Source organism: Chaetomium globosum, genomic scaffold (assembly GCF_000143365.1).
Source record: "Chaetomium globosum CBS 148.51 scaffold_1 genomic scaffold, whole genome shotgun sequence".
Lineage (NCBI taxonomy): Eukaryota > Fungi > Ascomycota > Sordariomycetes > Sordariales > Chaetomiaceae > Chaetomium > Chaetomium globosum.
This window is the reverse complement of record NT_165976.1, coordinates 419,997-432,190: the sequence shown is the minus strand read 5'-3', so window position 1 is coordinate 432,190 and position 12,194 is coordinate 419,997. Positions and strand designations below refer to the sequence as shown.

The 12,194-nt window shown below is 56.1% G+C and overlaps 5 protein-coding genes across 5 annotated transcripts; 3 read left to right on the top strand and 2 right to left on the bottom strand.

The window, feature by feature from the left end:
• Nucleotides 1–2,085: 2,085 nt before the first annotated feature.
• CHGG_00138 (uncharacterized protein) lies at nucleotides 2,086–3,501 on the bottom strand (the record flags this gene model as incomplete). Its single annotated transcript, XM_001219358.1, has 1 exon — nucleotides 2,086–3,501. The coding sequence occupies one exon, from the start codon at nucleotides 3,499–3,501 to the stop codon at nucleotides 2,086–2,088; it is 1,416 nt and encodes a 471-aa protein (XP_001219359.1).
• A 1,479-nt stretch (nucleotides 3,502–4,980) lies between these two features.
• On the bottom strand, nucleotides 4,981–6,597 carry CHGG_00137 (uncharacterized protein; the record flags this gene model as incomplete). Its single annotated transcript, XM_001219357.1, has 4 exons — nucleotides 4,981–5,505; nucleotides 5,593–6,142; nucleotides 6,290–6,497; nucleotides 6,579–6,597. The coding sequence occupies 4 exons, from the start codon at nucleotides 6,595–6,597 to the stop codon at nucleotides 4,981–4,983; spliced, it is 1,302 nt and encodes a 433-aa protein (XP_001219358.1).
• Nucleotides 6,598–7,163: 566 nt separating this feature from the next.
• On the top strand, nucleotides 7,164–9,212 carry CHGG_00136 (uncharacterized protein; the record flags this gene model as incomplete). The annotated part of the gene is made up of 1 exon (XM_001219356.1): nucleotides 7,164–9,212. The coding sequence occupies one exon, from the start codon at nucleotides 7,164–7,166 to the stop codon at nucleotides 9,210–9,212; it is 2,049 nt and encodes a 682-aa protein (XP_001219357.1).
• A 1,357-nt stretch (nucleotides 9,213–10,569) lies between these two features.
• CHGG_00135 (uncharacterized protein) lies at nucleotides 10,570–10,907 on the top strand (the record flags this gene model as incomplete). The annotated part of the gene is made up of 2 exons (XM_001219355.1): nucleotides 10,570–10,669; nucleotides 10,735–10,907. 2 exons carry the CDS (start codon nucleotides 10,570–10,572, stop codon nucleotides 10,905–10,907), a joined length of 273 nt encoding a protein of 90 aa, XP_001219356.1.
• A 692-nt stretch (nucleotides 10,908–11,599) lies between these two features.
• On the top strand, nucleotides 11,600–11,935 carry CHGG_00134 (uncharacterized protein; the record flags this gene model as incomplete). Its single annotated transcript, XM_001219354.1, has 1 exon — nucleotides 11,600–11,935. The coding sequence occupies one exon, from the start codon at nucleotides 11,600–11,602 to the stop codon at nucleotides 11,933–11,935; it is 336 nt and encodes a 111-aa protein (XP_001219355.1).
• Between the last annotated feature and the right edge of the window lie 259 nt (nucleotides 11,936–12,194).

The following is a 12,194-nucleotide window of genomic DNA, read 5'->3' as shown; positions in this document are numbered from 1 at the left end:
TACGGGTAGGCAACAGGACTGAGAAAATACCCTGCTTGGCAAATTTTTGCTGCACAGTGGCTTAAAATTGCTGGCGTCGCTTCGTTCGTCAGTCGCGCGGCCCTTCGCTACGCTACGGGGCGCTTCCTTCCTCTCTCCCGCTCCTGGCAATTTTCCTGTCCCTCTCCGGAGGACAATCCGGGTTAGGGTTGAATACGGGAGAGACGAAGCGCCAATATCTGTCCGTCGGCCAACAACTCCATCCACTTGACCTTCTCGTCACACTTATACCAATCATTTCTATTATATTCTAAGTACTCATGCCTCTACACTCTCCTCGTCGCTACTTATAAACCCACTTAACTCCTCTGAAGGATCCACCCCCGCCACAGCATCTAACGCCTGCAGTCGCCTAGTAGCGTGATCCAATAACTTCAACCCCATGGCTCGTGATGGTGTCTCGCGATAGACCCTGCTGCGGTCGAAGGGCCGCTCAAACATCAGCCCGCCAAGTGTCTTTACTCGGGAAACGGCCACGTAGGAGAGGCCAGAAGCAAACTCTGGCGCAGAGATATCGCAGACGACTTTGTCCAGGGTGATGCCCTGTGACTTGTGGACAGTGATCGCATAGCTGACCAACAGCGGGAACTGCTCTCTTGAACATGAGTTGGCGCCGACCATGAAGTCCTGCCGCACTCGGAGGATGGGAACAACCGCGGTTGCAAACGCCGTCCGCCATGAGTTTGATGTCGAACCAACGCTCCTTGCAACGCAGGCATCGCTGCATCTTCTCTGCGGCAAGCGCTTCGTCGAACTCTCTTTTCGTCGCCATGTCTTCGGCTAACAGTGGCGTCTCCTGGTCGTTGCCTGTGAATCGGGGGCCGGGTTCGTCGAATTTACGTGGAGGATTCTCTTCAGGGAGGGGGTTGGTTGCGTGGGCGACCGACAGGATTGCGTTCTAGTCGAGGGCGTCCATAACGGCGTCCGCGAGACCGGGGCAAAGACGCAGACGGAGGGGAACGGCGCTTGGGAGGGCGTCCGCGGCGGGGAAGCTGTGGTGGTGTGTGCTGCAAAGCATCCGCGTCGCCTTCCAAACCCTCTTCGTCAGGCGCTGGCCCGAGCAGTCGCCATATCTGGAGTATCTGTTGCAACTCGGCCGCCTTTGGGAAACATGCTAGCAAGGACGCCGTGCGTGGGGTTCTGGCGAGGTGCGGGCACGAGAGGTCGTAGTGCAGGTATTGGAGCAGGCGCAGAGCTTTCCCGGCCGATTACCTGCAATGATGCAATGCTGGCTCGGGATAACTATGGTATGCAGCGACGGTTTAGGTAAGGCAAAGAAACGAAGTCAGGACAGGGTTTACTTGAAGCTTCCGTTTGTTCCGGCATTCTAAACACTGTATAACAACCTTCCCATTACCGCGAAGGTCATGAAACTGGCCGATGTCTTTTTCGGTGCGGCATCCACGACACATCTTGCGCGCCACCGGTGCGGCGCTGTTGTCCATGATAACTGTCAACCCCGCCCATAGCGGAAGTAAAAGTGTTTCGCGACAATCGACAAACACTTCGTTCGCGAGAAATCAATTGAACGCGCAAGGTGATGAGGCACGGACCCAGGTCCCAAAACTTTGACCAATCCCCGATGGACGATAAGGCAGGCTAAGACCCGCAATTAACTTATCACTTTCCCATAGTAATTTCCAAAAGTTTGAGCACAATATTGTCCTCCGGACAGGATAATGACCAAATATCATGTACGTACATAAAGTAGATATCTGGAATGTGTCCTGTCAAGGTAATGTGCAGGTAGTTGACCCGAGGGTCATGTTCAGACGTCGGTTCTGTTAGAAGGTACTAAGACCAGGAGGTCTGAGCACAGGAGGGTCAATGGGTCAAGAGTCTCATAGCCTCCTAGGTTCAGCCGTGTAAATTCCCATCTTCCTGTGTGTGTGACACCTTGGATCAGTGGCTGTTGGTCTTCCAACAGGTTCAACGCAACCCAAATTCCATTCTTTTACTCTCGCATGTCCTCCTATGGCTAGTAACACAACCTACATAGGTAAGGAAGATAGCACCGTCGTCGAACCTGCTTCGAGAGATAAACTTCTACTTGCTGCTCGGCGGCACCGACCGAAACAGATCGACCAATCCCTCCGCCATCGTCGGATGAACAATCGTCAAGTCCACCAACTCCTTATACGACAGCCCCAACTTCATCACCAACTGCACCACCGGCAACAACTCGCCCGCCCCCGGCCCCAGCGCCGTAAACCCCAACACCCTCTCCCCTTCCTCCTCCACCAAAGCCTTCGCAAACCCCTCCGTCTCCCCCAGCGCCCTCGCCCTCAAAAACGCCCCCATCGGCGCCCTCACCACGCGATACCCCACCCCCTTCTTCTTAGCCTCCTCCTCCCTCAATCCCACATGCGCCAGCTCCGGCGTGGTAAACAGCACCGACGGCACCTGCCTCCCCATCGTGCCCGCCTCGCGCGGCGCCCCCGTCACCACCCCCAGCAACACCCGGTAGTCGTCCCACCCCATGTGCGTGAAGTAGGGGCTGCCGGCGCAGTCGCCCGCGGCGAAGACGCCCGGGACCGAGGTGCGCAGCTGCGCGTCCACGGCGATGTGGCCCGTTGGGGTGAGCTTGATCCCCGCGGCGGCGAGGCCGAGGTTAGCGGTGGTGGGGGTGCGCCCGGCCGCGACGAGCAGGTGCGTGCCGCGGATGGAGGTGGGTGCGGCGCCGGCGCCAGGGGTGGGGTGGGAGAGCGTGAGAGTGACTTCGCTGCCGGAGGTGCCGCTCACGTGCGTGACGCTGGTGGAGGTGAGGAAGTCAATGCCCTCGCGGGCGAGGAGGCGCGTCAGTTCGGCGACGACGTCGCTGTCTTCTTTGGCGAGGATCTGGGCGTTGCGCTCGATGACGGTGACGCGCGAGCCGAAGCGCGCGTAGGCTTGGGCGAACTCGATGCCCACGTAGCCGCCGCCGAGGATGATCAGGTGCGAGGGGAGGGTCTTGATGTCGAGGAGCTCGACGTGGGTGAGGGGATTTGCGTCCGCCAGGCCGGGGATGCTTGTGTCGACGAAGGCCTTGGAGCCGGTGTTGATGAGGACTGTCTCGGCGGTGAGCAGGCGCCCGTTGCAGCTGATGGTCTTGGGGTCGACAAATTCGCCGTGGCCCCGGATGAGCTCGGCCTTGGTCTCGGCAAAGATTCCGAGGAAGAGGTCGGCCATGCCGTCGACTACTTCCTGTTTTCGGGCGAACACCTTTGCCATGTCTGCATTGAAACCGTTGCCGGCAGCTCCAGGTGTGGATGCCTGGGCCTGGCGCGCGAGGTGGGCTAGTTGAGCCGAGTGGAGGAGTGTCTTGGTGGGCATGCAGGCGACAGTCGGGCAGGCGCCGGAGATGGGACCATGCTCGATGACAGCGCATTTCTTTCCATACTTTGAGGAGAGATCCCATGCCAGGAGCTTGGCCGGTTCCCCGCCGCCGAGGGCGATGAAGTCGTACTGTTCGGGGGTCGCCATTGTGTAGAGGTGATTAGAGACTTTTCAGGCCGTTTCCACGGTGCTGAAGGGATATTGATGTGTGAAATCGGTTTAGCTTTCTTGTTGATGTTGGGATACGAGAATTGTAAGTTGTGGAACACAACAAGTCTTACCTACCCAGGCGGCACGGTGCCTTATATGCCTACATGCACGTCGAGAACAGACTGAGGCGAGTCCCCTTCGAGTGCCACTCTCAATGTCTCCATCGTGCCCGTGCTGCAAGCGTTTGGAATCATCAGATTCATCATACGGCAGGTCTACATGCTAACAAGCAACATCCGATCTTGACGTTGGTCTGTCACCAACTTCATTTTGGCCTCTCTTAATTCAGATTCAAGCATTCAGCCGATTCGTGGCGTGTTTTGGAATCTCCAGGTTTGGCCCACAAGTCTCAAGGAGCGTGGTCTTATTCGCTCAACCTCTTTGGAATCTTGTCAAGCGGAACCACACCCGCTTCCAGATGATTGGTCGTCTTATTTTCATGCAGCCGACAGAGCAAACGGTTACATAAGGGTGCGACGTGCGTGGGGAACCAGCAGACGTTACACAACAGGAATGGCCGAACGCTGTAATCTAAAAGTCGAGCCCTTATGAAAATCCCGGAAAGCTTACTCATGCTCCCGATTCTGCTCCGAATCTTGCTCCTCGGCGCGTGCCGTTCGGCATTCGGATTTACATGAACCGTATTCGACCTTGGGGGACACCTATGGGAGAACCATGTGGCGTGTGTCCAATCTGGACAAGAGTTACCGACGCACTCGCCGTCCCCAGTGCATGAGACTCCAATGGGCGACAGGGGTGTTGTCGTGTGTATGTCGGCCGTAACCATCATGGGTGCCCCAATCTCGCCGTCACCTTACTCCCAGCTACCGCCCGCACCGCCGCCATGGAGCATTGAGGCTCGTGAAAGTCAACCGTAAAGGAATGGGCTAGATCGGAGCAGAAAACAGAAAATTGCGACCTTTTCCCGGGGCAGCCTCAGGTGATGAAATAGCCCGACTTGCAACTCAGATCATCAAATTGGACCCAGTGGGCACCACTATGTACACTCAGGTCACAATTGACGTCGACAACGACGGTGTTATATTGGACCGCGCTCTCCGAACTGGGACGTCCCTGTGCCATACCACATTTGTTTTATCTGAGCGCCCGCCGGATGATGCCCATGTTTCACCCATTTCCTGCTGTGCGACTAGTTCTCTTATTATAGAAAGACACCTGTTTTATATCACGGATCTTCTCGTAGCATGACAGCAGACGGAGTTTCCAACCAGACCTTGCCCAATTTTTGACGTTACATACTGTTCGACCCAGAAAATGAGAGACATGTATGCTCCTTGATCTCTAAAGAGAACGAGAGAATGCAAGACGGTGGCCTTCCTACCAATGAAATGATCGTATACATCGCTAAAGCCTCTTTGATGATCTGAAGATGGATCACAGCCTTCCCTCTGCAGTCTAATCGAGTAGTGCCATGACCCTTGTCTTCCACTCTTCGAACCCTGGGGGATTTTTCAACTCAAAAGTGTCCTTGAAAAGCTTCTGGTGAGTCCCTCTCCGGCTTCCACCCCGAATTCTTTTGGCAGTGGTCGACTGGGCATCCCCATTCACCTGAAACTCCCAATGACGAACACCCCTCTTGTCGTCGCGATGCCCGTTGTCGATGCGAAAATCCTTGTTTTTCCACACCTTCCGCGAAGCCCCTGGACTGTGGTCCGTGTTTGCCGTCGCCTTCAATTTCTCGTAGATTTCTTTTCCCTCGGCCTCGAGGAGCTTCTTGAGTTCCTTACGTCCGGCTTCTGGGTATTCATCCGAGTCCGAGCCGTCTTCAGAAGGTGGTGTGGGTGGGGTGACCGTGGCCCCCCTTGCATTCACCGTGGTCTTAGAAGGCGCGGGCGGGGAAGAGCGGCTCCTCGGCGCGGAACTTATCGTGGAATCGCCCGCAGCGGGTGATCTAGGATTGGAGGAGGCAAATGCCGTATACTAGATTCCAGTGTTGTTTAATCATAAGTAAGTACCTAATACATGTAGACAGTTGGTGGGGGACGGGGATTCAAGGCCGGCACATACCAACAAGTACCCTGCCGCTACGCCAATGCTCCAAGGAAACGGCAGCTCGATCCGCCAAGAACCTCCCTCCTCATATGTCACGCTAACTGAGCGTGCTGCACGCGAGGGACGTAGTTCAAAAGCATCGGGCATGACAGCATCAGGGCTGGTCGCAGCCCTGGCCTCATTGGTAGAGGCAGCCCTAGCCTCACTGGTAGTCGCAATACTAGCCGTATTGCTGGTTACTTGGTTGGAGTGAGCCTCTGCCTCGAATGTTGGCGCCGGACATGGACCCGACTCCGACTCCGACTTCCGAGCGGGCGGCTCGAGGGGAGCGGGTTCGACGCGGTTGTCGGGTTGGGAGGTTCCCTGAATATGTTCTCTGATTTTTGGTATGGCGTCCGCAGCTAGCAAGGCCGTGGGTATCCCCGCAACGGCGACCGTCACCCAGCGGACCAAAGTGGGAGATGCTGAGACAATAAGAGGAGCCGCTGCCGGAAAGGCTGCCATAGTTCCAGATACGCCTGTTGTAAACTGTCTTTCGATAGAGGATACAGCGGGTGGGGTAGAACTAGCAGCGTACCAAAGTTACTGATTTTCACCAGGTTTTTGAGCAGGAGGGGGCAACGTTGGGCTCAAATGCTTCGGGCAATAATCAGGACCGAATCGATGCCCACAACCAGGTGCGGTAGCACAAAAATACCAGCTGACCACACACCTGTTCAGATGATGCCTGGACGCATACGGTACCACAAACATGCCCCTGTGTAGGCCAGTAATAAGAGGACTCTTCATGCCACCTCCCGGCAATCTCCAGCCGGTTCGGTTCAATATTTTGGCATTCCTGGCCGCATCAGTTCGAGGACCAACTTGGCCACAGGCGAGCAGAGAGCCAGTGAGATCTAGGAGCCACGGATTGGGTGGCACTGGGTAATTGGGATTCTCGTGTCTTCCAAAGTTGCGCTAACTCGTATGGGAAAATGCAAATCGCATTGGCATACGCGTACTGGCTGCATGGGGAGTCATGTTAACATCTGGCTTGTAAGTATATTGAGCTGCTGGGAATGAGGATGCGCGCTATCACAGCTTTTCACCGAAGAACCGGTCCTAGGGATATGAGCCAGTCTGGATAACGGGATGGGATTTCAAGACTACATGTAGGTACCTAAGTAGCTACCGACCTAGGTGTTGGAACCAGCGGTATTTCAAGGCATTGGGCGGATCACTGAAGGCTTGGGTCAAAAGGAACGGAGTAGAGGGTGTTGATGGCTGTCAATTGCAGTGCTTGTTGTTGGTTGTTCTTCTGAACTTGTTCAACTGGTCTAATTTTCTGGCGACCAGTAATTTGGTTGGCCCCCCGGGTCACGTGACCCAGGTCCTAGGCGCAAGCCGCCGTGGGCTTGTTCTGACACCAGACGAGTTAAAGGCAAACCGATTTGATCCGGATGTAGTTAGCGTGCTAAGGCCCTATAGGCCCAGTGCCTCCGGGCGAAATAAATTCCATCCATCCATCCATCCATGCCACTCAGCTTGGGCAAACGTGGGGTAACTTCAATGCCCTGATTTTCCTCAACCAACTGAACTGTCCACCAATGGAGTCAGCAGGTACACATCCGCGCTTCTCGCCGTTCGAGACACTGCCTCTTCATCTGTTCCAGTATCTCTGTGAATGTGTTCCTCGGCGAAGTTTATCATGCTTGTCATCAGCGAGCCGTCTTTGCTACCAGGCAACCACGCCACGGCGATTCCGCCGAGTGAAACTCACAATACGCAACAAGGAGAAGCTCCGCCGTGACCTGGATAACCTGCTCGCCGTACTCAGTTCCCGAGATCTATTTCGCCATGTCCACCAAGTGGTAGCCATCGGGTGTATGGACCACGATGGCGGGTCCGAGGACTGCTCTCAGACGACCGACCCTGCCACAGCGGATCAGGACAGCGATGATGACAGCGACAGCGACAGCGATAACGACGACTTGTTCGGGGCAACAATTGGCTCAGGGCCCCCGTTGTCAACACAGCAAAAGAAGGCACAGAATGAGGCCTGGCTCCCATTTGCACTGTTCCTCGGCCAATTGCCCGCCCTGACAGACCTGGTGTATGCTTGCACCCATCAATTACCGCCCTGCGTCCTCGCGGCATTGCATAAATACCACCCGACGAGCCGTCTGCATGTTGACGCCTTCAGTCTCCGTAGCCTCTGCCAAGAGAGGCACCAACTGCACGACATTGACCCGGATGACTTTGCGCTTGCGACCTCACCTTGCCTCTATAACCTGCGTGCAAGATGCCTTCCTTATGACGACTGGGGTCGTTTCAATTTCAACTTGGAGGCCCTGGAGCACATTGTGGCGTCGGGATGCGCCCCTGAACTGAGGAAACTTAGTATCGATCACTGTAGTCCTTCAGGAAGCCTCGCACTTGTGGAAGCCCTTCGGGACCCGAGACGCCCTTGGAAGGGGTTCTTCTTTTCAAGTCAAAGCCAGGTCGTTGTCAGTCCGCAGCAGCAGGCGTTGACTCAGGGCCGAGGCCGCCTTAAGACCCTAGTATTATCCGGCAGTCACGGCGGCCTCTCTCACTTGCAAGGCTGGGAAACACGTACGGAATTTGGTCTTCTCCGGAAATTTGAATACCACTGCAAGGTTTCCGTCGAGTCCTTTCAATTTCTCGCTTCGCTGGCCGCAAGTGGCAGTTTCCGCTCGCTGCGGATACTGAGGCTGGGAATCTTTGACACCGCCCCTGGAAGTGATAGTGGCCAGCTCGACCAGTCGGCCGCTTCATTTCTGCAAGCCCTGCCCCCACTGGAGACGCTTACGCTCGAGAATTACTTTGGAACTCACGCCGTCGAAGCCGCGCTAAGCCGTCACGGCCCTACACTATGCAAGCTGCGCCTGCTTCCAGAGGACGGTGGCGAAGCGCACAACGACGTTGACACTGACGCCGCTCGGGTCCGGGAAATCCAGCAGCGATGCCCCATGCTCAAGGATATTGAGCTGCGAGTGCGGCGGCGCCAGGGCGGGCCCGAGGAAGTGGCGGTCTATCAGACCCTGGGGCGGATCCCCCGGCTACGGCGCGCCACGCTGAGGCTCGACTGTCGCTCGCCGTATCGTGACCAGACCCACGACCGCAACATGCACCGCGGGACGCTTATGTTTTATGACGAGCCCAGCGGCGACGCCGAGCGGGTGCGCAATACGCTGGTAAACCTCGCCCTTGATGAAACCCTCGCCACCGAGATCTTCCGCAAGATTGTCTCTGCCGCCCCCGACAGTCCCCTGGAGCGTCTGACGCTTGAGCCGCAGACCGAGGACACCATTGCCGCGCAGTTCCCAGAAATCGATAGTTTCGGGAGATGGATTGGGAGGAGTTGGGCCCTCAAGATATGCGGGAAGAGCGGTGCGGTCAGGGCCCGCGAGATCGATGTGGACCGCTACGATAGAGAGTACCTACGCAACAATCTCGAGCAAGTCGAGTACCAGGGCGAGGACGTGTGGGGCACGCTCTGGCCAAACGAAGGAGGAGATTGGCGGGATGACTGGCATAGCTTTCCTCTCTGGTGCAAGGAAAATGGGAATGGGGGGGTGGGTGAGAAAAGCCGTGACGGTCCGGAACTCCACGGCTCAACAGTTACCCCTTCATAGCCATGGCCGGCAAGAGTTAAGAGCTTGACGCCAAGGATCCAACAACAACTACAAACCGAGCGGCCTTGCTAGCAACCGGAGAGTGGAAACGAAACCGGCCACAGGGGACAGGTCGGAGCAATGGACATACCAGGGGCATCATGCACGACTGCCTAACAACATACTTATTTCAAGCTATGGCCTCGACCAACTTTCCCCGTTGGGGTCATGGCACAAGACATAGGTAGTGACGGACCCCTTGATTTCGTCTCCGAACCGACCGTCGCCCTTGAGATGCTGTGTAACGAGTAAACACTGCACTAAGCGCTTTGTGGTTGTATTAGCCGAAAAAGACGCGCCATCCCATCAAATCCTTACCGCATTCATGACTGCTAAGTCGTTGAATTTGTCAAAGTTGCCCCGAGATGACTGACACTGACTGTGGCCAATATGCAAAGCTCGCTTCTGCAGTCGGCAATGCGGACCTCTAAAAGATTCAAGGTCCGATAACAATATCAGGTTTTAATGCCTAAGCCCTGCAGTAGAGATAAGTTCCGGAACCATTGCGAGGGAAAGGGAGGCGTGGGTCGGCTTGATACTGTTCGGGGTAAATTGCTACAGCGCGTCTTAACATCGCCATGAAGCCCCCCAACCAACGCTCGCTGGATAGCCATCGGCATGAGATTTGCAAACCCACTTTTGACATCAAGGCGGTGGTTAAAAGTCTATGAAGAGGATGCAGGCATGCTAGTAGGAGGATCAGGCTCCAACGAGGCCGAGCACTCTGAGAACAGCAAGACTACCTAAGACTTGGGCGAATATTTGGAACAAGCTCTTCCGTTCCTGCAAGCTGAACAGTCTTGTGACGAGTTTTGGCACACTGCGGGCCGCCAACCCGGCCGGCTCGTGGCCCGGGACCTGTTTGACGACAGAACGCCCGTGCCGGGTCAGACTCGGGGGCCAAATACCCCGACTTCATCGGGACCCGGCATGCGTCGCAGGGAAGGAGTGTCAGCACTTTAACCACGTCGGCACCAACACGCTTGTTCACTGGCTGGTGAACTCAATAATTGACGTATTGAGGCCGGAGTGGAGTGTCCGTCACCCGAGACTGGTGTCGCTAACAACAATGTGAAAGTCGAATATCGAACATCGCACAGTGCGGGATGAAGTTGCTCCAACCGAGGGTTGTTGATTACTCTTGAAGATATTCCTCGCCTGGGGATGGCTTGGGTCTCAGAAACGACATGTTGAAAGCCAAAACCTGGTATAAAAGGAGGTCGAGTCCGCGCTTCGAGACATAATCTTGACTATTAGAACCGCATCACAACATCGAAGCCCAAAAACACAACATCCACTAAACTCCCACACTGGCATCATGAAGGTCTCCGCCATCACCACCATCCTCGCCCTCGCCATGGGCGCCGTCGCCCTGCCGGAGAATCCAGCTGCCGCACGTGAGGTCCAGGTCGAAGCGAGTACGTGTGGTCCATAGCCCAGGTGACACCCCAATACGGTCACTAACATTCTTTTCAACCACAAGGAGCCGGCTGCCCCAACGGCCCGTCCATGACCGCCTGTGGCCAGCTCTGCGAGAGCAGAGTCGCCATCAAGTGCAGAAACTGCAAGGATAGCACGTGCAAGACTGCTTGCCAACACGGCGGTATGCTGAACAAGTGCCTCGACTGCTGCAAGAGCCGCTGCGTGACTTGCTAAGTTGGAATGGGGACAGTGGCGTACCACTGGGCTGTGCTTGGAGAGGAGGATGAGGGGGGAACGGGGGTTGTGATGCAATGAGGAGTTGAGGACGACACTATAGGGGGCTTGATTTCAAACTCATGGTTCCTCTGTTTATATTCCTAGCACCCTATAGAGTACACACGAGGTGCTATGCATATAACTACCTATGAATGCCCCGCAACATTTTGTCTTCGATGATGGTGGATAGCAAAGTTCCATCTAGTATTTTGCAATTGGTCCCCTGTTGTTGTTCCTGTTCTGTGGTTCAGCCTCCCCGGATCGGTCGGCGCGGTTCACTCTTACCCCAGGTTGTACCCCTCACATCGGCAGTTGACACGCCCTGGATATTGGCACCCGGGCTCAAAACATTCTTGCTTACATCTCCGTCCCAGCCGTTACCGATCCGGACCCACCCCATCCACCACAACACCACAACGCCATCACTCATCTTAAGGTACCTAGGTATGGAACAACACCCTTTCCGCATCGCAACCAACTCAACTCCTCTCAACATACATCCAATCCTCCAATCCCAAAGCCTGCTTTCCCCCCCCAAACTCCCATTACCCAACGCAATCAGCTTGACCAACCCCCCCCCGCCTAAATAACAAGCACACTCACCCTCACCCCCTAATTCCATAACCCCCCCAAACAAACCCCCCAACGCAATGGCCTCCCACCCCCGCCCACATCTAGCCCTCATCGGCGCCGGCATAACCGGCACCACCCTCTCCCTGGCCCTCACCCGCCGCAACATCCCCCACACCGTCTACGAACAGGCCGCCCACCCCACCGAGCTCGGCGCCGGGCTGGGATTCGGCCCCAACGCGGCGCGCGCAATGGCGATTGCGGATCCGCGGGTGGGGGAGGCGTTTTTGAGGGAGTGTACTAAGAGGGATGTGCGGAGGGGTGCTGAGGGGGAGGGGGAGGCGGTGTGGATTGAGTTTTTGGATGGGACGGTTGATTGGGATGGGGGTGTGGGGGGGGCTGGAGCCCGGGTTTAAGGTGTTACGCACCAGTCCCCATCGGATAGAGGACGGCCCATCCCCCTGCCCTCAACTACGGCCGGCTGGCCATGCTGACCGAATCCGCCCAATATGAACTACGTTCGTTTCCTTGGACAAGACCGAACGACCGGGGAGAAAGAACTCTCCCGTTGATACCCCCCCCACCCTCTTCGCCCATCTTATCTCACCCCCTTCGTTTCCGGCTTAAAATACTAGCCTCTCGGAGGCCGCTGATGTCTCCCGCGCCCTGAAATTG